The sequence below is a fragment of the Dipodomys spectabilis genome, unplaced genomic scaffold (assembly GCF_019054845.1).
Source record: "Dipodomys spectabilis isolate Male_0828 unplaced genomic scaffold, ASM1905484v1 ptg000148l, whole genome shotgun sequence".
In the NCBI taxonomy this organism is placed as follows: Eukaryota; Metazoa; Chordata; class Mammalia; order Rodentia; family Heteromyidae; genus Dipodomys; species Dipodomys spectabilis.
In genome coordinates, this window is record NW_024870825.1 from 2,971,613 (window position 1) to 2,994,895 (window position 23,283).

At 40.6% G+C, this 23,283-nt stretch overlaps 1 protein-coding gene across 4 annotated transcripts in view; it reads right to left on the reverse strand.

The window, feature by feature from the left end:
- Hipk1 (homeodomain interacting protein kinase 1) overlaps positions 1 to 23,283 on the reverse strand; it is a 65,235-nt gene that overhangs the window by 15,188 nt on the left and 26,764 nt on the right. For 3 of the 4 annotated variants that reach the window (XM_042692270.1, XM_042692271.1, XM_042692272.1), the window contains 6 exons: positions 12,300 to 12,423; positions 9,107 to 9,226; positions 8,084 to 8,170; positions 5,461 to 5,645; positions 4,210 to 4,372; positions 2,674 to 2,899 (listed from right to left, as the gene is read on the reverse strand). In XM_042692270.1, the coding sequence (XP_042548204.1) occupies positions 2,674 to 2,899; positions 4,210 to 4,372; positions 5,461 to 5,645; positions 8,084 to 8,170; positions 9,107 to 9,226; positions 12,300 to 12,423 (905 nt within the window). The remainder of the gene's footprint in view (positions 1 to 2,673; positions 2,900 to 4,209; positions 4,373 to 5,460; positions 5,646 to 8,083; positions 8,171 to 9,106; positions 9,227 to 12,299; positions 12,424 to 23,283) is intronic. The other variant, XM_042692269.1, reaches the window with a different exon arrangement.

The following is a 23,283-nucleotide window of genomic DNA, read 5'->3' on the forward strand; positions in this document are numbered from 1 at the left end:
ACTCAGAAGACATCAGCACTTGGTGGGGCTGGCAAGATACTGACAGCTCCTTACAGTATGGAATAACACCGCAAGTGACTCATGGTGAGCCCCAGTGCGGGGAGAGGTGCTAATCATTGTCTTGAGTAAATAGTCAAATTACTTTAAACACAGGAGGATTTTGTCCTTTAGGAACTGGGGATAATGGTTGTTTGTAAGAATAAGTTAATACATGTGAAAGTACTTAAAACACTATTTGGCAAATAGTGATATTATCAGGTATCATCACAACCACTGTCACTTCAGACCTCCCTTTTGTTTGAAAAAAATTATTTTTTTCCCTTTGATGCAAGGACTTAAACTCCACTTCCCACTTTTTGGTGGTTACCTGGAGATGAGTCTCAAGGACTTGTCCACCTGGGCTAGCTTCAAACTGAAATCCTCAGATCTCAGCCTACTGAGTTGCTAGTATTACAGGCAAGCCACCAGTGCTTAGAGGAGCTCTACTAGCTCCTCAGAGGTTATTTATACTTCTAGACAGGGAGGGGGGCGGTAGTAGGACCTTTCCAAAGTTTATACTTACCTAGTTCTTATCAAAAGGGACTATTCCATGCTCCCCCTACCTGTTTATTTTGGTTTACTAAGGGAAAATATCAGGGTCCCACATCTGAAAACTATTCCAATGTAATTCACTTTGGAAAAGGTAGGGAAGGCTAATTTTCTAAATTCAGTGGAAGAATCCTTCGCTATCTGATGACCCAACGCATAGTTTTACTACTATAAAGCATACATTAAAGGTAATTTGGTAAGCGAAGCTAAGTTTGCATTTACGGATTTTGAATCTGCTCCTCCGCTCGCCCTGTGGTCTCTCCCTGGTTTACATGGCTACCGCTCTCCTGGCCTCCCGGTAATCTCTCAGTCTCCCCCAGACCCTCACTTCCTTCTGCTTGCTCCGACTCTGTCAGAAACCAAACAAACAAGAGAGTCACAATCAACAAGTAACTGAAGTAAAAAGATAAAAATGCTACCTACTTCGATGAAAGGTATATATAAAAAGCCTGAAACCCAATTTATTCCCATTGAGATTGACCTTTTATTCTTTTCCTTATTTATTTTTTTTTTAAAGGATCAGGGCCTTGCTGTATAGCTCAGACTGGCCTCCAGCCTGTCTCCCAAGGGCTGGGATAACAGGTGTGAGCACCAGGCCTTGTATTAACGTTCACAAAGTGTCATCAGAAAATATCTACAAAGTAATTTAACCTTCCTGTATTTCAGAAAAAAAAAAAAAAAAACTAAACAGACTGAATTAGAGAACAATAATAATAAAATGAGAATGTAAAATTACTATCGAATGAAACACATTGGGTCATACCCTCTTTCTTCAGCTATTTTCTTCCTCTGTTGATAAGAGTTTATAGGAACAATATGATTTGTGAGCTGAAGCAGAAATTCCTAAAGTCTATCCCACATAAGCACGCCAGCCTGTAGAACTTTCCAGATCACTATGTCATGATCTTTCTTATTGAAAGTAACTTAAAAGATTTCTACATTCTTCAGCGTGACTTTTACACTTTAGAATAAATTTTTAAGTGGGGCATAATTTTATCTTGAAAGATAATGATAGGAAATTCGATTCAATATTTAACAATTCTGCTTATAACCATTTTTTCTCCTATTACTAGGGACTGAATTCAGGTCCTTACACTTGCCAGACAAGTCCTCTTCTATGTGAGCCATGCCTCTATCCCCATTTGGCACTGGTTATTCTTGAGGTAGGGTCTTACTTTATGCCAGGGTAGGCCTGGGTTGTGATCCTCCTTCTCGTACATCCCCATGTCACTGGGGATGGTAGGGCACAACAACGCACCCAGACATTTTTCTTCCTTTGTACCTGGAATCATGGGTATGCACCATCATGCCCAGACATTAGCTGAGATGGAGTATCAATAATGTATATGAGCTGGGCACTGTGGTATACACCTGTAATCCTAGCTACCTGAGGAAAAGTCTGTGAGACGATCTCCAATTAGCCACCAGAAAACTGGAATTAGCAATGTGGCTCAACATGGTAAAATGCTACAGCCTTGAGCAAAAAAGCTCAGGGTCAGTGCCCAGACCCTGAGGTCAAGCACCAGGACCAACAAACAAGCAAAGAACTTATATGATACAGCTGGCCTTGAACTGTGATCTCCCAAGTAGCTAGGATTACAGGCTTTGAACCACAAGGCCTAGCATACAACCAAATTTTTAAGATGTATATATATTCTATATACTGAGATAGATATACATGTTTAATTCAAGGTTTGTATTAACAGAAAGCTTCAATGTATAGAAAGAAAGAAAAGAAGGAAGGAAGGAAGGAAAGAAAAAAAGAAAGAGAGACATAGAGAAAGAAAGAAAGAGAGAGAGAGCAAGAAAGAAAGAAAGAAAGAAAGGAAAGGAAAGAAAAAGAAAAACAAAAACCTGGTAACTGGTAATTCAGGTAAGGGAAGAGACACTGAGTTTCTATAGTAACCATAGAGAAATTACCAGTGTAAAAAGGAAAAATCTACTTTGTGATTATCACACAGTTCCAGTTACTGTAAACATCAGAGGCAGAGTTTAACTGGTCAGAGATCAAAACTAAACCACTAGATCTGCCTAGAACAGTAGGTCCAATGTCATATTACATAATACAAGAGTCTCACTACTTACTTTGAAAAGCAGGTGGACATACTATAAAGGTTTGCTGGAATGGATCTGTCTGAGTGCAAATTTGGGTGGTTCCGGGCTGCAAGGACACACCCTGCTGGGCAACTCCAGGGACCGGAGCAGCAGAAGACGGATACAAAGCTGACTGGTAGTTTAGCAATGAGACATCTGAATTAGCCAGAGAAAGAGTAGCAGCTGCTGCAGTAGAACTGGAAGCTAAAACAGTGGCCTAAAAACAAAAGGATGGTATTTTCACACAGCCAGACAATATCTTTACATATACAGAATCTACCCAGAAAAAATTAGGACAAGGTTTAAAAATGTAACAGTAACTATCTGAAATACCTCTCCACTTAGAACTTTTCCCAATCCATAAATGTAAGGCATACTATAAAGTCAAATAAGCAAAAAGTAACAAATGGCTATTCTTTTGTTACTGTACTAGTGGTAGTTATCTATGATTTCTGCACAATAAACTGCTGGATAGAACAATATGATTTTTTTTTTTGGGGGGGGGGGGTCCGATAGTAGGGCCTGAACTCTGGGCCTGGGCGCTGTCCCTCAGCTCTTCAGCTCAAGGCTAGCGCTCTACCACTTGAGCCACAGCATCACTTCCGGCTTTTTTCTTTTTGCTTATGTGGTGCTGAGGAATCGAACCCAGGGCCTCATGCATGCAAGGCAAGCGCTCTACCACTGAGCCACCTTCCCAGCTCCTATGATTTTTTTTTTAAGTACAACAAACTGAGAAATTGGGAAACTTGAATCTTCAAAAATAAGCCTCAAATTATTAGCAAACAAATGTAAATTTACCCTTGAAAATAATTATTTTAAAATGTAAAACTACCCTTAAGAAACAAAGAACTCCCGCTCATCTGGTTGAACCACTACTAAATATCCCCATGCTGCTGATCACAAATATGGTATATAACATGTGAACACTGTTATATATTACAGACTGTGATAGACAATTTGCTCCAGGAAAGTTAGAATGAACTTGTGACTTTGAAATTATGTAATCACTTAATCACAATCAAAAAAAAAAAAAAAAAAAAAAAGAACCTCGGGGAAGGGAGGGAGGAAGGGGATGGTAGGGGGAAAACAATGGAGGGGGGTAACAATGTTCAAGAGGAAGTGTACTCATTACCTCACTCATGTAACTGTAACCCTCTGTATAGTAGCTGTACAATTAAAAAAAAAAAAAAACTACCCTTAAGGATAACTGTTTTAAGTATCTTTCAATTAAGTGATGAGATATAAAATCCTTCTCCTAACGGAAAAAGAATGTCATTCAATTAGGAGCAAGTAATAAGGAATATAAGACCTCAGTTATATGACTATGTTTAAGACTTATGAAGTCATGGATTAAGCCTCTGTATTTAATTGTTGTCAGCACATGACATTCCACTCAATTTTCTATCACTTGTGTCAGACAGAAAGTTCTTAACAGGAAGATCACCTGAACACAGGTGTCTTCTTTATCATGCCTGCACCCTCACTCCTTTCTATCCCATCCACGAGGCAAAACCATTTACTGAATACCTGATTATGCACTGTATTGAGCTGGTTGCTGAAGCTCATGGTTAGATTTGTGCTTGTATTTGGTGCAACATGAGTAGTAAAGGGACTCTTGATCTGACTCACTGTATCATACATGTGAACCCTCCGCTTGCAGATCTCCATGTTCTGGAAACAAGACTTAACACTGAAAATGAGATGAAAGATTGGTTAAGTGAATATTCAAATTTAAACTGGAAATAATTCAAGATAAAAATGGATCGAAGTTATGTTATTAATTTTGCTAGTGCTGGAATTTGAACTTAAGCCTGGTACTGGCTGATGCCTGTTCAGCTGGCACACTACCTACCACTCAAGACACGCTTCCAACCTGGCTTTTCACTGGTATTTTGAAGATGGAATCTCTCAAGACTTTCCTGCCTGGGCTGGCTTTGAACTACCATCCTTCTATGATTCTACAAGCCTTCCACAAAGCTAGACTAATAGGCTCACATTCATCCAACTATTTTGTTGAGAAAGGGGTCTTGAGATTTTCTGTCCAGGCTAGCCTCAATATGCAATCCTCTTATTCTAAGCCTCCTGAGTAGCTAGAATTACAAGCACTGAGGACAGGCACTAGTTTCAAAGTTTATTATTTTCTAAGCACTTTCAGAAAAAATGAGAGGGGTTTTTGTAATCATTAAAATCGGGGGAAAAAAAGATATCTAATTTTTTTGGGGGGGGTCAGTTGTGGGGCTTGAACACTGGGCCTGGGCGCTGTCCCTCGGCTCTTCAGTTCAAGGCTAATGCTCTACCACTTGAGCCACAGCGCCACTTCCTGCTTTTTCGGCTCATGTGGTGCTGGGGAATTGAACCCAGGGCCTCATGCATGTGAGGCAAGCACTCTACCACTGAGCCACCTTCCCAGCCCCAATATCTAACTCTTAATCTCATGGGTTTTTTTTTTTTCTTTAAATGAGAAAGATAAGCACCAGGGCTAGGAAGGTGGCTCAGTGGTAGAGTGCTTGCCTTTGCATGCATGAGGCTCTGGGTTCGATTCCTCAGCACTACATAAAGCAGAAAAAGCCAGAAGTGGTGCTGTGGCTCTAGTGGTAGCTTGCTAGCCTTGAGCTGAAGAGCTGAGGGACAGTGCCTAGGCTCAGAGTTCAGTCCCACAACTGGCAAAAAAAAAAAAAAGAAAGATAAGCACCAGTGAGCCAGTTATGCACCAAGGCTGTTAACCAGACAGTCCATTTATAAGATGGATACTCAATCAAAGCCACATACTGTACTCACTGATTACTATGTGGAAAATCCAGAAGATGGGTCATTGTCACAAACTGATGGTTGAGAGTTTTCAGAGGAGTAATTCTCTTATCTGCATCAATCGTTAACATTTTCTTTAACAGATCAATGTATTCTCTTCGATCAGCTTTCTCTGCCAGCATGTCCGTTCCCTCTAGGTCTGTAGACATATTGACCTTCCAAGGAAGATTCAGAAACGTTTTATTTCTTCATCTAAGCTTAAAGAGCAGATTACAGACTTACTGTATCTGCTTTTCTCTCCAAAAGGAGGAATTAAAGTATTTTTTGGTCAGCATTTAAGCAATGAAAATTCATTTTACAACAGTATAATGATTTTCACAGGAGGAAATGTTTTGTATACTAAGAGGCAGAATAAAGATGAAGAAATTCCTGACATTAAAAGTTTGGAACAGGGGCTGGGAAGGTGGCTCAGTGGTAAAGCGCTTGCCTTGCATGCATGAGGCCCTGGGTTCGATTCCCCAGCACCACATAAGCAAAAAGAAAAAAGCCGGAAGTGGCGCTGTGGCTCAAATGGTAGAGCGCTAGCCTTGAGCTGAAGAGCTGAGGGACAGAGCCCAGGCCCAGAGTTCAGGCCCCACGACTGGACCCAAAAAAAAAAAATTTGGAACAAACAAGTTAAGCAAAAACAACTGTTATTACATAAATGTAACTTTCTGTTGTTGAAAACATTAGTGCAACATGTTTAAACTGAATCTGAAATATAAGCATTCTCATTAAATATTAGCTATTAAGCAACTACTTATTTAGTAGACAAAAATGGGACAAGAGGGCTGGGAAGGTGACTCAGTGGTAGAGTGCTTGCCTTGTATGCAAGAGGCCCTGGGTTCGATTCCTCAGCACCACATAAGCAAAAAAGAAAAAAGCCGGAAGTGGCATTGTGGCTCAAGTGGTAGAGCGCTAGCCTTGAGATGAAGAGCTGAGGGACAGTGCCCAGGCCCAGAGTTCAGGCCTCACAACCAGACCTCTCTCCCCCCCCCCCCAAAAAAAGAAAAGGAACAAGAAAGAAACTTATAAAAGAATATTTTAAAATATTGATATGTAACAAGAACAGCGAAATATATACAAGGTGAATATCCTTTCATCTGAAATGCTTGGGACCAGGAGTACTTCAGAATTCACAGCTTTTGGATTTTAAAATATTGGCCCAGGAACAATGGAAGGGGTGACATAGTTAAGAAGCACTGTGCTTATAAACCTGACTTATGGAATTGTAACTTCTTTGTTGTTTTTTTTTGGGTCCAGTCGTGGGGCCTGAAGTCTGGACCTGGGCGGGCGCTGTCCCTCAGCTCTTCAGCTCAGGGCTAACGCTCTACCACTTGAGCCACAGCGCCACTTCCGGCTTTTTTCTTTTTGCTTATGTGGTGCTGAGGAATTGAACCCAGGGCCTCAGACATGCAAGGCAAGCGCTCTACCACTGAGCCACCTTCCCAGCCCGGAATTGTAACTTCTTTGTATACCTAAACATTAATAATAGTAGAGGGACTGGGAATGTGGCTTAGTGGTAGAGTACTTGCCTGGCATACATGAAGCCCTGGGTTCCATTCCTCAGTACCACATACACACAAAAAAAGCTGGAAAGTGGTACTGTGGCTCAAGTGGTAGAGTCCTAGCCTTGAGCAAATGAAGCTCAGGGACAGTGCCCAGGACCCTGAGTTCAAGCCCCAGGACTGGAAAAAATAAACAAATTAAAAAGCAGAAGTGGTGCTATGGCTCAAGTGGTAGGGAGCTTGAGCTGAAGAGCTGAGGGATAGCACCCAAGCCCAGAGTTCAAGCCCCACAACCAACCAACCAACCAATCAAAATAAATAAATAAATAAATAAAGAGTATCAGCAAAATTACCAACTGAGCATAGATCTACAATACCTAAATATAAATGCTCCAAAATGTGGAAAAGCTTAACCTATTTATTTATTTTGTCAGTCCTGGGGCTTGAACGCAGGGCCTGGGCACTATCCCTCAGCTTCTTTTGCTCAAGGCTAGCACTCTACCACTTGAGCCACAGTGCCACTTCTGGCTTTTTCTGTTTATGTGGTACTGAGGAATCAAAGCCAGGGCTTTGATCATGCTAGGCAAGCACTCTACCACTAAGTCACATTCCCACCCTGAAAATTGCAAGTTTTATGCCAGTACTAAAAGGCATTTCAGATTTCTGAGCAGTACTAGGATTATTGACATCTAATTCTTTTTTTTTTTTTTTAATTTTTTTTTTTTGGTCTGGTCGTGGGGCCTGAACTCTGGGCCTGGGCGCTGTCCCTCAGCTCTTCAGCTCAAGGCTAGCTCTCTACCACTTGAGCCACAGCGCCACTTCCGGCTTTTTTCTTTTTGCTTATGTGGTGCTGAGGAATTGAACCCAGGGCCTCATGCATGCAAGGCAAGCGCTCTACCACTGAGCCACCTTCCCAGCCCTCTAATTCTTATTATTAGGGCTCAGGTGTTCTAATAATACATGGCAGAATACCAATGTGCTTTTTCTTTCAAACTGGAAACAAACTAAAAAAGACAACAAGCTAAGTCTATCTTTAGTATCGCCAACAGAAATGTATGAATGGAGAACAATACAGACGTCTTGCCTTCTGAACCCACCATTCTTACCTGTGCCATGTCATCTAAGCAGTTAAAAATGTATTTTCGAGCTTCTTTCGATTTTATGCCAGTCTCTAATTCATGTTCTTCAGGTGTCTACAAAATATGCATGTTATTTCCATATTTTAGTCTAAATTAAAGTTGGAACACAAAGAGATAAGTGTCATCATCTTGCCAACCGATGACGAAACAGATTACAACCAGAATGTGTCCTTGATACCTGGCCACCCTTTCAACAGTGACACAAATAAACATGAAGTGGCGATGCCACACAGTTCCTGAAGCAAGTCAGGGGAAGAGGCACATTGCCATCTTTCTCTTAAAATTTCTTTGAAATGAATTGATAAGGTCAATGCTTATAGCTCAGCAGGTTCAGAGGCAGAGCCACAGACAACCAAATTACTCAGATTTCTCAAATTAAATCAAGCGCAGAAGTAAAAAGTAGGTACTTGCTGCAAGGAAACATGTAAAGCCTGAATGTGGGGAAGTAGACTATTCAGTTCTTTTTTCATGTTTACTGAGAAGGCTCTAAAATAGTCATTACTAAATTTCACTTAACTGTGAACATTATCCTCCATTACCTGCCCATCCTCCCCCTGCAACTTCTGGTTCTAAACAAATAAACTTCAGCTAACTGAGTCAGCACTTAGTTATCTTGGGTTTTGTTTTGTTTGTACTGGTTCTGAGGCTTGAACTCAGGGTCTGGCACCATCCCTGGGCTTTTGTGTTCAAGGCTGGTACCACAACTCCATTGACAGCTTTTTGCTGATTAACTGGAGATAAGATTCTCATGGACCTTCCTGCTCTGCTGGCTTCAAACCACCATACTCAGATCTCAGCCTTCTGAGAAGCTAGGATTACAGGTGTGAGTCACCAGTGCCTGGCTAATTATCTTGTTTTAACCAAGAATCAATGAGTACAGTGAAGTAATTCTTCCTCCTTCTCTTCCAAGTCAAGGATTTAACAACTAAAGCCTGAATTAAAAAATGGGGGTGGCAGTATGTGAACGGGTAGTGCAGTGGGAAGACAGACCTTAAGCCTCCACAGTGGGTATCCCAAATTAGGATCTCTGTTGAAAAACCTGGTTGTTTTCGTTCCAGCACTGAGAAGATATTCGGCTGGCAGGCCTTGTGTTTGTGAAATGTAGCGAATCTGAAATATCAAAATCATCAATTATCAATTTGGAATGAAAAGGAAATTAATAAAGTATTAACTAAATTATTAACTAGCCAGAAGCTGGTGGCTCACAATTGTAATCCTAATTACTTAAGAGGCTGAGATCCCAGTTAACCACCAGAAAACCAGAAGAAGAGCTGTGGCTCAAAGTGGCAGAGTGCTAGCCTTGAACACAAAAGCTCAGGGACAGTGCCCAAGCCCTGGGTTCAAGCCCCACAACTGACAAAAATAAAAAATAAAAACAAAAAGTAAAGTATTAACTAGCCAAAAGACAGAAGATGTTACAAAGAAATTATCTCTGATAAGTACAATTGAAAGGTATTTATATGTAATTTGTGAATCCATCCATAGGTAAACATTCATATATTTATTCAGTAACTTCTGTGTTATGATGCCTGTTACTTAAGGAAAGCTGGCTTTAAGGTTTTGGGGGTCTTGGGGGGGGGGCAGTACAAGGGTTTGAACTCAGGCCTCATGCTTGCTAGGCAGATGCTCTATCATTCTCCCCTAGACCTTTTTTGCTTTATTTATGACATAGGATATCACATTTATGCCCAGACTAGCCTGGACTGTGACTCTCCTGCTTAGCTGATGTGAGCCAGCTTTTTATTGGTTGAGATGTGATCTCATGATCTTTTTGCCCAGGTTAGACAAGACCCACAATTCTCCCAGTCCCTGCCTCTCTGGGATTACATACATCATAGTCTATTGAGTGTAATCTTTTCTGTCTTTTTTCTTAGGTTTCTGATAAAAATGTTCAAAACTTTTAGATTCTAGATCAGAATAACTTTCAGTAAACTTTCTCATGAATTATGTTTTCCACCTGAGTAGCTAGGATTACAGGCATGAGCCACTGGCACCTAGCTTTTTTTTTTTTTTTTAATGTATTACCAACTTAAAAAGACTAGCAAAAATTCCCTAAATTGTCTTTCTTTCTTGAGTGCTAAAGCTCTTAACAACTGCCCTACTTCAAATAGCCATCCCCCAAAACTTAACACTCCACTGAGCTCTCTATCTTACACTGTTTCTAATTCAGTCAACACATATTAATCACTTGTACCAGCGAGGACAACAGCTCTCAAATTATGTGTGGTACAACCACAGAAGGTCCAAGACCCTTTTCAAGGGGTCTACAAGTAAAAATTAGTCCATAATAACACTAAGAAAGTTGTTTGCCTTTTTCACTCTCCTCTCATAGACAGAGATTTCCGAAGCTGATATGTGATGAGGTCACTGCCATGATGGTCAGGAAATCCTAGCTACTAAACCCAAGAGGCTGAGATCTAAGGATCACAGTTCAAAGCCAGCCCAGGCAGGAAAGTCTGTGAGACTATTCTCCAATTTTAACCACTAAAAAGCTGAAAGTGGAGCTGTGGCTCAAGTGGTAGAGTGCTCTTGAGCAAAGAAAGTTCACGGACAGCATCTAGACAACGAGTTTTAAAAAACTATATGTAATGCATACTCATTCATTCTTTCACTAAGTAGTCAATGAGGCAAGCAACAGTAATGTTTAAAAACAGTCACAGTTCTTGTGTTCATATAGCTTTTATTATAGCAAGGGAGACAGACAATGTGTAATTCAAACTGAGTTAGCATTCTGAAAAAGAAAATGGAGGTCTATAAAAAATGTGCAACAAGGCTGGGAATGTGGCTTCGTGGTAGAATGCTTGCCTAGCATCCATGAAGTTCTGGGTTCAATTTATCAGTACCACATAAACAGAAAAAACTGGAAGTGCCAGCCGTGTGCCAGTGGGTCACGCCTATAATCCTAGCTACTCAGGAGGCTGAGATCTGAGAATCTCAGTTCAAAAGCCAGCCTGGGCAGGAAAGTCTGTGAAACTCTTATCTCCAATAAACCACTTGAAAACCGGGAGTTGTATTGTGGGCTCAAGTGGTAGAGCGCTCGCCTTGAGCTGAAGAGCTGAGGGACAGCGCCAAGGCCCAGTGTTCATCCCCCATGACCAACCAAGAAAAAAAAAACAAAAACAAAAACCACTGGAAGTGGCACTGTGGCTCAAATGGTAGAGTGCCAGCCTTACACAAATGAAGCTCAGGGCTGAGAAGGTGGCTCAGTGGTAGAGCACTTGTCTTGCATGCATGAGGCTCCGATTCCTCAGCACCACATAAGCAAAAAGGAAAAAAGCCAGAAGTGGTGCTGTGGCTCAAGTGGTAGAGCACTAGCCTTGAGCTGAAGAGCTGAGGGACAGAGTTCAGGCACCGCTAACGGACCAAAAAAACCCAAAAAACCACAAATGAAGCTTAGGGATGATACCAGGTCCTGAGATCAAGATCTGGGACTGGCAATAATAATAATAATAATAATAATATTTAGCTTGTGTATGTGAGCATATCTACATGTGCACACTAATACTAGGGTTCTAACTAAGGGCCCTGAGTACTCAGGGCCCCCTCCTTTTTTTTTGGCCAATGCTGAAGCTTGAACTCAGAGCCTGGGCTCTGTCCCTGAGACTCTCTGTGTTCAAGGCTAACGCTCTACCACTTGAGCCATAGTGCCACTTCCAGCTTTTTCTGAGTAGTTTATTAAAGATGAGTCTCATTGACTTTCCTGTCTGGGCTAGCTTCAAACTGTGATGCTCAGATCTCAGCCTCCTTAGTAGCTAGGATTACAAGGGGTGAGCCACCAGCACCCAGCTTTTACTTATCTCTTATTTCCACCTTTTTGGTAGTTAATTGAAGATAAGAGTCTTATGGACATTCCTCTGCCTGTGCTGGCTGTGAACCATGATACTCAGATCTCAGCCTCATAGGTAGCAAGGATTATTGGTATGAGCCACTGGGAACTGGCTAATTTTTATATATATGTGTATTTGTATTATATATTATGTTATTGTAGTAAATGTAAAATAGACTATTATCTATGTATATTTTGTGCATTTATGATATACCTAATTTTTCTAAGAATTTCAAGGCTGTGAAGTTCAGTATTTTTCAAATCATTGCAATTCTAAAAAAAAAAATAATCTATTCAGACCCATGCACTTTAATTAAGTCCATGTTGTTCAAGGGGTCATTACATACATACTCATACCTGGTCATATTCTGAAGCACCAGGATAAAGAGGCCATCCCAGAAATAGCTCGGCTATTACACAGCCCAGGGACCACATATCGATAGCTTCACAAAATGGCAATCCAAGAATAATTTCAGGGGCTCTAGCAAAAACAAAAACATCAGGCAAAAATAAACATTATTTGAGGGAATTAACTATGTTGAAGTATTGATTGAAGTTATTTAGTAAAACTACAGTACATTTAGTTAATAAAACTGAGAACAATCTTTGGTATATAATAGTCACCCAAAACCCTTGGAGCCAGATGTGCTTTAGAACTCAGGATTTTGTTAATTATAGGGGAAACTTAGATGTCCAATAATCAAACATATTCACATTTCTGAAACAGAACACTCAGCAGGATTATTAGTTAGATAAATAAAGACCTGAAGCTGGGCACCAGTGGCTCATACCTGTACTCTTAGCTATTCAGGAGCTGAGATCTAAGGATTGTGGTTCAAAACCAGCCCAGACAGAAAAGTCCCCATGAGATTCTTATCTCTAATTAACCACTCAAAAACTGGAAGTGGAGCTATGGGTTCAAAGTGGTAAAGTGCTAGTCTTAAGCAAAAGAGCTCAAGGATAGCACCCAGGCCCTAAGTTCAAGCCCCACAGCGGACAAAAGAAGAAGAGGAAGAAGAAGAGGAGGAAAAGGAGGAGGAGGAGGAAAAAGAAGGAGGAGGAGGAGTAGGAAGAAGGAAGAGGAGGAGGAGGAGGAAGGAGAAGGAAGACCTGAAATAACCTTACAGTGGCTTAAGTCAGGTTTACCAACAAATGAGTACACCAAATATGGGAAATACTTTTCAGTTCTGAGAGCTTTCTGAATACTGGAATCACAGATAAAGGATCATTCTAGGGGGCTAGGAAGGTGGCTCAGTGATAGAGCACTTGCCTTGCATGCATGAGGCCCTGGGTTCGATTCCTTAGCACCACATAAACAAAAAGAAAAAAGCCGGAAGTGGCGTTGTGGCTCAAGTGGTAGAGTGCTAGCTTTGAGCTGAAGAGCTGAGGGACAGCGCCCAGGCCCAGAGTTCAGGCTCCAAGACCAGACCAAAAAAAAAAAAAAAAGGATCATTCTAGGGATGGCCTGGCAAGCACTGTACCACTGTTCTTTGCCCTTTGGTGTCTTACTTTGTTTCTGAGGCAGAGTCTCAACTAAACCATCCTCTTGCCTCTGTTACCAATTCTTAGTGTGCCACATCACACCAAGCCCGCTTTAAAATTATTTTTAAAATATCAACTAAATGGCATGGCCAATATCCTTTGTGATGAAAATGTTTTGAAGTCTAGATATAGACTCTATATCTAGCCTGTCTAGCTTTGAATCCTACTCCATCATTTAATAGCTTCAGGTATTTAACTTGATCTCTCTGTGCCTCAGGTCCCTCATTTATACCACAAAGAGTACCTATCATCCAGGGTTGTTGTAAAGTCTATATAAATCAGTATTTTAAAGCTTTTCAGCCACTGTCTAGCACACAATAAACATTTTATTTATTTATTTATTTTTTGCTCTGTCATGGGGCTTTAACTCAGGGCCTAGATGCTGTCCTGAGCTTTTTCTTCTCAAGGCTAATGCTCTACCACTTTGAGCCAGGGCTCCACTTCCAGTTCTCTGGTGGTTAATTGGAGCTATGAGTCTCAAGGACTTTCCAGCCTAACAGCTTCCAGCTGAAATACTCAGATCTCACAAGGCCTCCTGGGTAGGTCACAGGCATGAGCTACCAGTATCCAGCAAACATTACCTTAACTTAATGTTAGACACAATAACTGTTATTATCATTATTATATTATCATTTTTTAAATCTTGGAACTTTGTCCTTTTGTAAATATGCATTTCCACTAAAGCTTCAAAAAATATAACGCTAAGGAAAGTTAAAGAAGGTAATCCATAAACTAAAAGCCTTTCAAACATAAATGCATCCAAAATAAATTATTCTCACTTATAATAAAGGAAAGTAAAGCAAAGAGAGGCTAATTTGCCCAAAATCACAGTGAGTAAACTGCAAAGCAAGGATCTGAATTGGCAATCTGATTCCACAATTAAGTATTAGACTATCTGCCAATGAATACAAATTATATGTATAACTAATAAATCTAGGGGGCCGGGAAGGTAGCTCAGCGGTAGAGTGCATGCCTTGCAAGCATGAGACCCTGGGTTCGATTCCTCAGCACCACATAAACAGAAAAAGCCAGAAGTGGCACTGTGGCTCCAGTGGTAGAGCGCTAGCCTTGAGCTGAAGAGCTGAGGGACAGTGCCCAGGCCCAGAGTTCAGGCCCCATGACTGGCAAAAAAAAAAAAAAAAAAAACTAATAAATCTAATAGGCATGTATGGTATATTTTCACGTGGGCATTTCTCAAAGAAATTTTCTCTTAAGAAATTTTCTCTTAAGAAAAAAATAGGTTCAAAAGGGAATGGCAGGGGTGAGGATACAGTTCAGTGGAATGAGTGCTTTGTATGAGCACAGCTCTGAGTCTGATACCTATTCAACAACACAGAGAGAGAGGATGAGAAAGGAAAAAGCAAAACCAAAAACAGTAACATTATTAATACCAGGAACAGTGTTTATTACAATGCTGCGCATTGTTCTAAGTTCTTTATAAACATTGCTCAATTAATCCTTATAATCTTTTAAAAGTAGCTATCATTTGTATGTCATCAATTCTAAGCTGTATCTTTTTGTACTTTAACATTTCTGAAATGTTAAGATCTTTACAAATATGGTATATTTTAATGGTAATGCTTTTTACTTTCTGAATTGAAATTCTTGCATATGATGATTTATTTTAGCTCAATGGTAATATTTTTACTTTCTTAAGGGTATATACTGTTTCAATAGCATCTTAGATTCTGAGACAAAAGCATTACCTGCATGTCTCCATTTGACAAAGAACTTAAGAGGAAGCTACCCTATACTAAAGCAGAACCCAGGTCTGAATTTTACCATTTTCTCAAAATTTCCTTTCCTTCTTAGAAGTCAGGGAATTTGGATCTGTGAGGACATGGCTAGATTCCCTCATTTAACAGGAGGAAAACTGGAAAAAGCAGATCTCTCTATAAAGAAATCATCTAAATGGTTCTGACACAGAGCCTTGCCTAGCACACTTTTGTTTCAAATACTACATGCCTATTATGTTGTGTGTATATGTATGTTAGGACTGAGAGTTGAATGAACATGGAGAAATAAAATAAAAATACTTACCCTTATGGATATCCTCCCATGTAATTTTGTATTAATAGCCCTTGGAAAACAGGATAGATGAGGAACTCCATGGGGTCTAAAAGCTAATACTTACAATGAAATAACTGAAAACTCAGGCTGTTCAGATTACAATGAAATAACAGAAAACTCAGGCTGTTCAGATTTATTCTACTTGACAATTAAGGGAGAATTAGTATCACCAGTTTTAATAGCATCTGATAAAAACTGTGGTTTTGTTCACCAAGGAAAACAACCTTCAAAAGTAATAAGCCAGGCCCTAGTGGGAGACTCATACTTATAACCTAGCTACTCCAGAGGCTGAGAAGTGAGGATTGTGGTTCCAAGACAGCCCAGGCAGGAAAGTCCAAGAGATTCTTATCTCCAATTAACCACCCAAAAGCAGGAACTGGTAGTTGGCAGAGCTCTTGCCTTGAGTGAAAAAGCTAAAAGACAGCAACCAGGACTGGCACAAACAAAAACAAAGAGTGATAGGAATTGTTTTTCTTATTTGGTTTCATCTTGTTTCTGGAATAACAAAAGCAAGCAAAAGCCAGGAGCCACTCCTATAATCGTAGCTATTCTTGGGGCTAAAATCTAAGCATCACAGTTTGAAGCCAGCCCAGGCAGGAAAGTCCATGAGATTCATATCTCCAATTAACAATCAGAAAACCAGAAGTGGCACCTGTGCCAAAATTATCAAAGTATTAAACATATAATGAAGCTGTTCATTGGGTTCATGAGGGCTTTTTCTTCCTTAGGACCTGACTCTAGGAACAAGACTAAAGCTTTTATTTTTTCTCCCTTACCGAACATGCAAACATCATTATAGACCTGGGAATGTGACTTAGTGGTTGAGTGCTTGCCTGGCATGCAGGAAACCCTGGGTTCAATTCCTCAGTACCACATGAACAGAAAAGGCTGGAAGTGGCACTGTGGCTTAAGTAGTAGAGCGCTAGCCTTGAGCAAAAGCAGCTCAGGGGCAGTGCCTAGGCCCTGAGTTCAAGACCTAGAACTGGCAAAAGAAAAAAGAAAAAAAAAATCATTATAGCATCATTAAACTCTACATTAAGATGTAAGTCTTGAACACAATTGGGCCTCTGTTATTTCTTAATTCCTTAACATAAACCTAAGCAGGAGTGGGGCACAGCTCAGTGCTAGAGTATGTGCTTAGCAAGAATGAGCCCCTAGACTTGATCTCAGTACCGGCACCTGCTAAGCAGGCCCTCTTCCCCTGATGTACACCTCTAGAGCTGATTTTTGTTTGTTAATTTTGAGATAAGGTTTCACTACCTCTCCAGGCAGATGATGGAGCACGATTCCATTAGGATTCCTGCATTGCCAGAATAATACACAGGCACCACTGTATCCAGCTCTTGGTTAAGAACAGGTTTTGAGGACGTTTCTGCCTGGGCTGACCTCAAACTACAATCATTATAACCTCCATTCCCAAACAGCTAGAGTTACAAGTGTGAGCCAATAGTACCAGGCAAAAAAACCCACAAAAACAAAAAACCCTAGTTCTACTCCATTTGGACAAAATGAAGGTTGAGTTAGATATTACTCTATAGGTCCCTTTTCATCTCTAGCATTCTTACAACTGGGAAGTAAGAGAGATTATCTACTCAAACACAGGAAAACAAAGCTTAAAAAAAATATGGCAGTATCCACTTCAGTAGGAAAATGGTATTACTTGCTATTCTGACCATTGTGAATCTCTTCATTAAAGATACATCCCATCCTTAAAGAAAAACACTAAACAGTTCTAATTGTTATAGCTAAGTAGAAGAAACAGCCTTTTGCCTTCTCAACCTTTACTTTGTAGTAAAAAGCTCCTCCAAGGTAATAAAGATTTATTTATGCTCTAAAACTGGAAGCCAGATGAGGTTGGGATCACTTACCAAAACAAATCATTCTCACCCACATGGTTTCTTACTTCCCATCTCAAAGGCCATCAAACCCACTTACAAGACTTGAGGCCTTATATACATATATATAAACTCCAACTTTTTGCTTTGGTGGCTTTGGTCAAATTATAGTTTCCTCCCCCTTTTATTTATTTATTTATTTATTTTTGGTTAGTCATGGGGCTTGAACTCTGGGCCTAAACGCTGTCCCTCAGCTCTTCAGCTCGAGGCTAGCGCTCTACCATTTGAGCCACTGCACTACTTCCGGTTTTCTGGGTGGTTTATTGGAGATAAGAGGTCTCACTGACTTTCCTGCCCTGGCTGGCTTTTGAACTGAGATCCTCAGATCCCAGCCTCCGGAATAGCTAGAATTACAGGTATGAGGCACCCGGCTCTTCACTTTTTTGTAATAACTAGGATAATCTTAGCAGATGAGCAGAATAGCTCAATAGCTATGAACATATGACCATATAAAATGATGCTAAGTGAAACGAACTCCAAGACAAGGATACAAGAGGTTTTTCTTTGTTGTTTTTAATGTACTACATGATTTCTTTTTTCTTTTGTGTTTTCCTCCTATGGTTTATCCCCTGTTGTCACTGTATTTGATTTTGGTACCCTGGGTATTGTGTATGTTTATCTGAATTAGGGAAGGGAAGGGAACAACAAAACGGTGAGACAAAGGACAAGAGGGGAGGGAAAGTGGGAGAAAAATGAAGGAGGGGTTAACAAATTCCACAAGAAATGTAATTATTACCTTACTTATATCACTGTAACCCCTCTGTACATCACCTTGACTATTAAAGTAATATTTTTTAAAAAGAAATTAAGATTGTGGCTGGGAATGTGGCTCAGTGGTAGAGTACTTGCCTAGCATGCATGAAGCCTTCAGTTGGATTCCTTAGGACCACGTAAACAAAAAAAGCTTGAAGTGGCACTGTGGCTCAAGTGGTAGAGTGCTAGCCTTGAGCAAAAGAAGCTCTGGGACAGCGCCCAGGCCCTGAGTTCAGGCCACAGGACTGGCCAAAAAAAAAAAAAATTAGATTGTCTAAGGTAAAGGCAAGCTATGCTTTCCTTCTGGAGATTTTGTCCTTTCATAAATAACCAAGTTATCTCATCTTGGAATAAAGGCTAGAGAGCTGACTCAGAATGGAAAAGCACTGAGTATAAGTATGGCAAAGCTTGTTGTCTGAAATCAAGTCCCAGAGACAACTTTGTTAGAGTGAGTTCACATTTACGGTGAGCCAGAGAATAAAGTACCTTATTTTTCCCATTGTCTGAATCATCTAGCTATGCCCAGGGCCAGTGTAATGACAGTATGACATATTTCTGCCACTTGATGGCATTTTGTTATGTCACCAGCCAATGCAAACTAAAAGTCTACTTGTGGGGCCAAAAAGCTAGACTAGCCCCAAAGATTTCAGAAGTTTCTGAAAGATAAGTATGTGAGAATCTAATGGATTGTAACAGGCAATCATGCAATATGAAAGAGGCTTTAAGAAGACCATGGAGGGGCTGGGAAGGAGGCTCAGCGGAAGAGTGCTTGCCTTGCATGCATGAAGCCCTGGGTTCAATTCTCAGCACCACGTAAGCATCAAAAGCCCGAAGTGGTGCTGTGGCTCAAGTGGTAGAGCACTAGCCTTCAGCTGAAGAGCTGAGGGACAGAGTCCAAGCCCAGAGTTCAGGCCCCAGACCAAAAAAAAAAACAAAAAAAACCATGGATAAAACTAGTAATAAAGAATGTCTTAGCTTGCTGGGTGCCAGTGGTTCATGCCTGCCACCCCAGCTACTAGGAGGCTGATATCTGAGTATTGTGGTTCAAAGCCAGCCCAGGCAGGATAGTCAGTGAGATTCTTATCTCCAATTAGCCACTTAGAAAAACCAGAAGTGGTGCTGTGGCTCAAGTGGTAGAGTGTTCGCCTTGAACTGAAGAGCTGAGGGACAGTGCCCAGGCCCAAAGTTCAAGCCCCAAGACTGACCCCACATACACACACCAAAAAAAAAAAAAGAATGTCTGAGCTTCTATTCCATCTGCTTTAGCTCATTATCAACCATTACTGTAACCCCACAGAATATCCATGTTAAACCCTAAACAAAGTCATGCCAGAACTTCAGTATACACAGTCATTTCTCAGTAATGAACTCCTGTCTTTAAGAAGTAAACTTAGTCCTACCTGAAATTATTCTTGTAGTTAACAACTACACTGGATTGATTTATAAGGACCTTTGTGGGAAAAGTTTAAAAAAATTGAAAACCTTGTTTTCTATAAAAACAAAAGCAGTGGCTCATGCCTGTAATACTAGTTGCTTAGGAGACTAAGTCTGAGTATCATAGTTCAAAGCCAGTCAGGACAGGAAAGTCTGTGAAACCCTTAACTCTAATCAATCATCAAAAAGCTGGAAGTAGACCTGTGACAAGTGCTAGAATGCTAGTCATGAGTAAAACAGCTCTGGGACAGCACCATGGGGTACCACACCCCCCTCCCCCTCTCTCCCCGGCCAAATTACTCAGATGATAGCTTAAATTAAAAGGATTAGGAAAAAATACAAAGATCAGCAACGTAACACTGAAAATTATCCAAGTGAATTACATAGTAGAGAAAGCTAAACAGCCAGGAACTCTCAAATCATTTAGCCTTTAAGTGGAAATTCCATCAAAAATGCTCTCATAAAAAGCATATCCTGGGCTGGGAAGGTGGCTCCGTGGTAGAGTGCTCGTCTTGCATGCATGAGGCCCTGGGTTCGATTCCTCAGCACCACATAAGCAGAAAAAGCCAGGAGTGGGTGCTGTGGCTCAAGTGGTAGAGCACTAGCCTTGAGCTGAAGAGCTGAGGGATAGCGCCCAGGCCCAGAGTTCAGGCCTCACAACCGACCCCCCCCCCAAAAAAAAATATCCTTTTTGGTTCTAACTTTTTCAGTCTTAAATTTTCCTATCTTTGAAGACACACAAATAGTTAAAGATTATCTCATACAAACATCTTGTATCTTTTTTGGTTCTCCTTTTTTTCAGTTTTAACTCATTCTATTCATATCTTTGAAGACACACAAATAGTTAAAGAACACCTGCAGGCACCAAATAGATTCAAATAGATCTAAGTCCTCACACTTCAGTTATGACCTGCTTCTTAACACCCAGGTGCTCAGCAGAACTGAGTGCAGCAGCAGTGTTTGGGTTATTTGCCCTGTATGTGTGGTTAGTGCATTTGTATTATATGCTTAAAGTTTGCTTAAAAGCAAATGTAAGAGCCCAGACCACTGACTCACACCTGTAATCCTAGCTGCTCAGGAGGCTGAGATCTGAAGATAATGGCTCAAAGCCAGATTGAGCAGGAAAATCTATGAGAGTCTTACCTCCAATTAACCACCAAAAAGCCAGAAGTGGCACAGTGGCTCAAGTGGTAGAGTGCTAGCCTTGAGCAAAAGAAGCTCAGGGACAGTGCCAGACCCTGAGTTCAAACCCCAGAACCAGCATACATACACAAAAAAGCACAAATGTAGAAATAGAGGTGTGTTCAAGGTCTACAGTATTAGCCTCCTCCCCACACACACATTCCTGGGGCTTTAACTGAGGGCTTGGGCACTGTCCCTCAGCTTCTTTTGCTCAAGGCCTCAAGGCTAGCACTCTATCACTTGAGCCACAGTGCCACCTCCAGCCTTTTGTTTATATGGTACTGAGGAATCAAACCCAGGGCTTTATGTGTGCCAGGCAAGCATTCTACCACTAGGCCATCTTTCCAGCCCTAGAACACCAGCCTTGGGTAGAAAGCCAAAAAAGAGTACCTGAGGCCCTGAGTTCAAGTATCACCACTAAATAAATAAATAAGGAGAATGTAGTTCAGGAGTGGATTTTTTGCCTAGCATGTGCAAAGCCCTGGGTTCTATCTCCTGTATTATGCAAACAAAACAAATACCATAACAAGAATAAATAAGCAATCATATACTCTGATCAATAAGCACTGGACACTTAGATTATCTAGCTGTCGGGTTAAACCGTAACCCCCTTGTAAAACCTTCTCAAGTTCAGAAGATAAAAAAGGGAAATATCATTGTAAAAAAATTTATTGTGAGGGGAAACACAGGAGGAGGCTACAATGCTTGATAAGAAATGTACTCATCATCTTGCCCATGTAATTGTAACCCCTCTGTACAGTATTTTCACAATAAAAAAAATATTTTAAAAAAATTTATTGTGAAAATGTCACAATAAAACCTCTTCATACAGAGTGGCACTGATCAAGATGCATTGTACTCATAACCTGACACATGGAATTGTAACCTCTTCACACAATTTTACTTAATAAAAAACTTATATAACTAAGTATGCAAATAAAAAACACAAATGTAGTTGTAATCTAAATCTCCTAGGACATAAATGAATTAATTTTTAGAAGGTGCAAAACCTCAAAATTAGCCAAGGCTGCCTATAGCAGAATAAAACCAGAAACCATAGGCTTTCAGTTTCAATGCAAACAATGTCAGTTTTATAAAAAGATTTTTAAAAATGAAGATGGATTAAAACATTTAAGATCATTAGAAGTTCAATACACTATCCATATGCAAAACAATTTACAGATTCAATATTAATCCTATCAAAGTTCCATGCTTTTTACAAAGAAAAAGAAAATATCCCAAGATTCAAATGAAACTTCAAATAAAGTTCTTTCTAAAACTTATTAGTAATCAGAGAAACATGACACTAGCATAAAGACCAACATATAAGTCTAATAGAACAGGATAGAGTCCAGAATTAACCCATAAATACTGGGTCAAATGATTTCAACAAGGGTGCCAAGATCATTCAATAGGGAAAGGACAGTCAGCCAATGATGCCTGAAGAGCTTGAGTCACAAGCAAAAGAATTTTTTGGGTTGGTCATGGGGCTTGAACTCTGGGCCTGGGTGCTGTCCCTCAGCTCTTCAGCTCAAGGCTAGCGCTCTACCACTTGAGCCACAGTGCCATTTCTCCAGTTTTGGAGTCTCATGGACTTTCTGCCAGGTCTGGCTTTGAACCGTAATCCTCAGATCTCAGCCTCCTAAGTAGCTAGGATGACAGGCAGGAGCCTGTGCCCGACAACTTTAAAATTCTTTTTTGTCTTTTTGTCTTTTTTTTTTGGGTCCAGTAGTGGGCCTGAACTCTGGGCCTGGGCGCTGTCCCTCAGCTCTTCAGCTCAAGGCTAGCGCTCTACCACCTGAGCCACAGCGCCACTTCCGGGTTTTTTCTTTTTGCTTATGTAGTGCTGGGGAATCGAACCCAGGGCCTCAAGCATGCAAGGCAAGTGCTCTACCACTGAGCCACCTTCCCAGCCCCGACTTTAAAATTCTTAAAAGAAATCATTCCAATGGATTTGGCAATGATTATCTTGGTTATGATGCCAAAAGCATAAACAAAAACAAAAAATACAGACAACTAGACTCAAAGTTTGTCACATCAAGCTGAGAACCAGAGATTCACATCTGTAATCCTAGCCAATCAGAAGGCTGAGTTATCTGAGGATCACAGTTCAAAAGCCAGATATTATCTCCAATTTACTAGCAAAAAATGGAGCTGTGGCTTAAGTGGTAGAGAACTAGTTTCAAGCATAAAAGTTCAGAGACGGGCTGGGAAGGTAGCTCAGTGGTAGAGTGCTTGCTTTGTATGCATGAGGCCCTGGGTTTGATTCCTCAGCACCACATAAAAAGAAAAAAGCTGGAAGTGGCGCTGTGGCTCAAGTGGTAGAGCACTAGCCTTGAGCTGAAGAGCTGAGGGACAGCGCCCAGGCCCAGAGTTCAGGCCCCATGACTGGACCCAAAAATAAATAAATAAATAAAAATAAAAATCAAAGTGTAACAATCATCCATCAAGCCTGTAATCCTGGG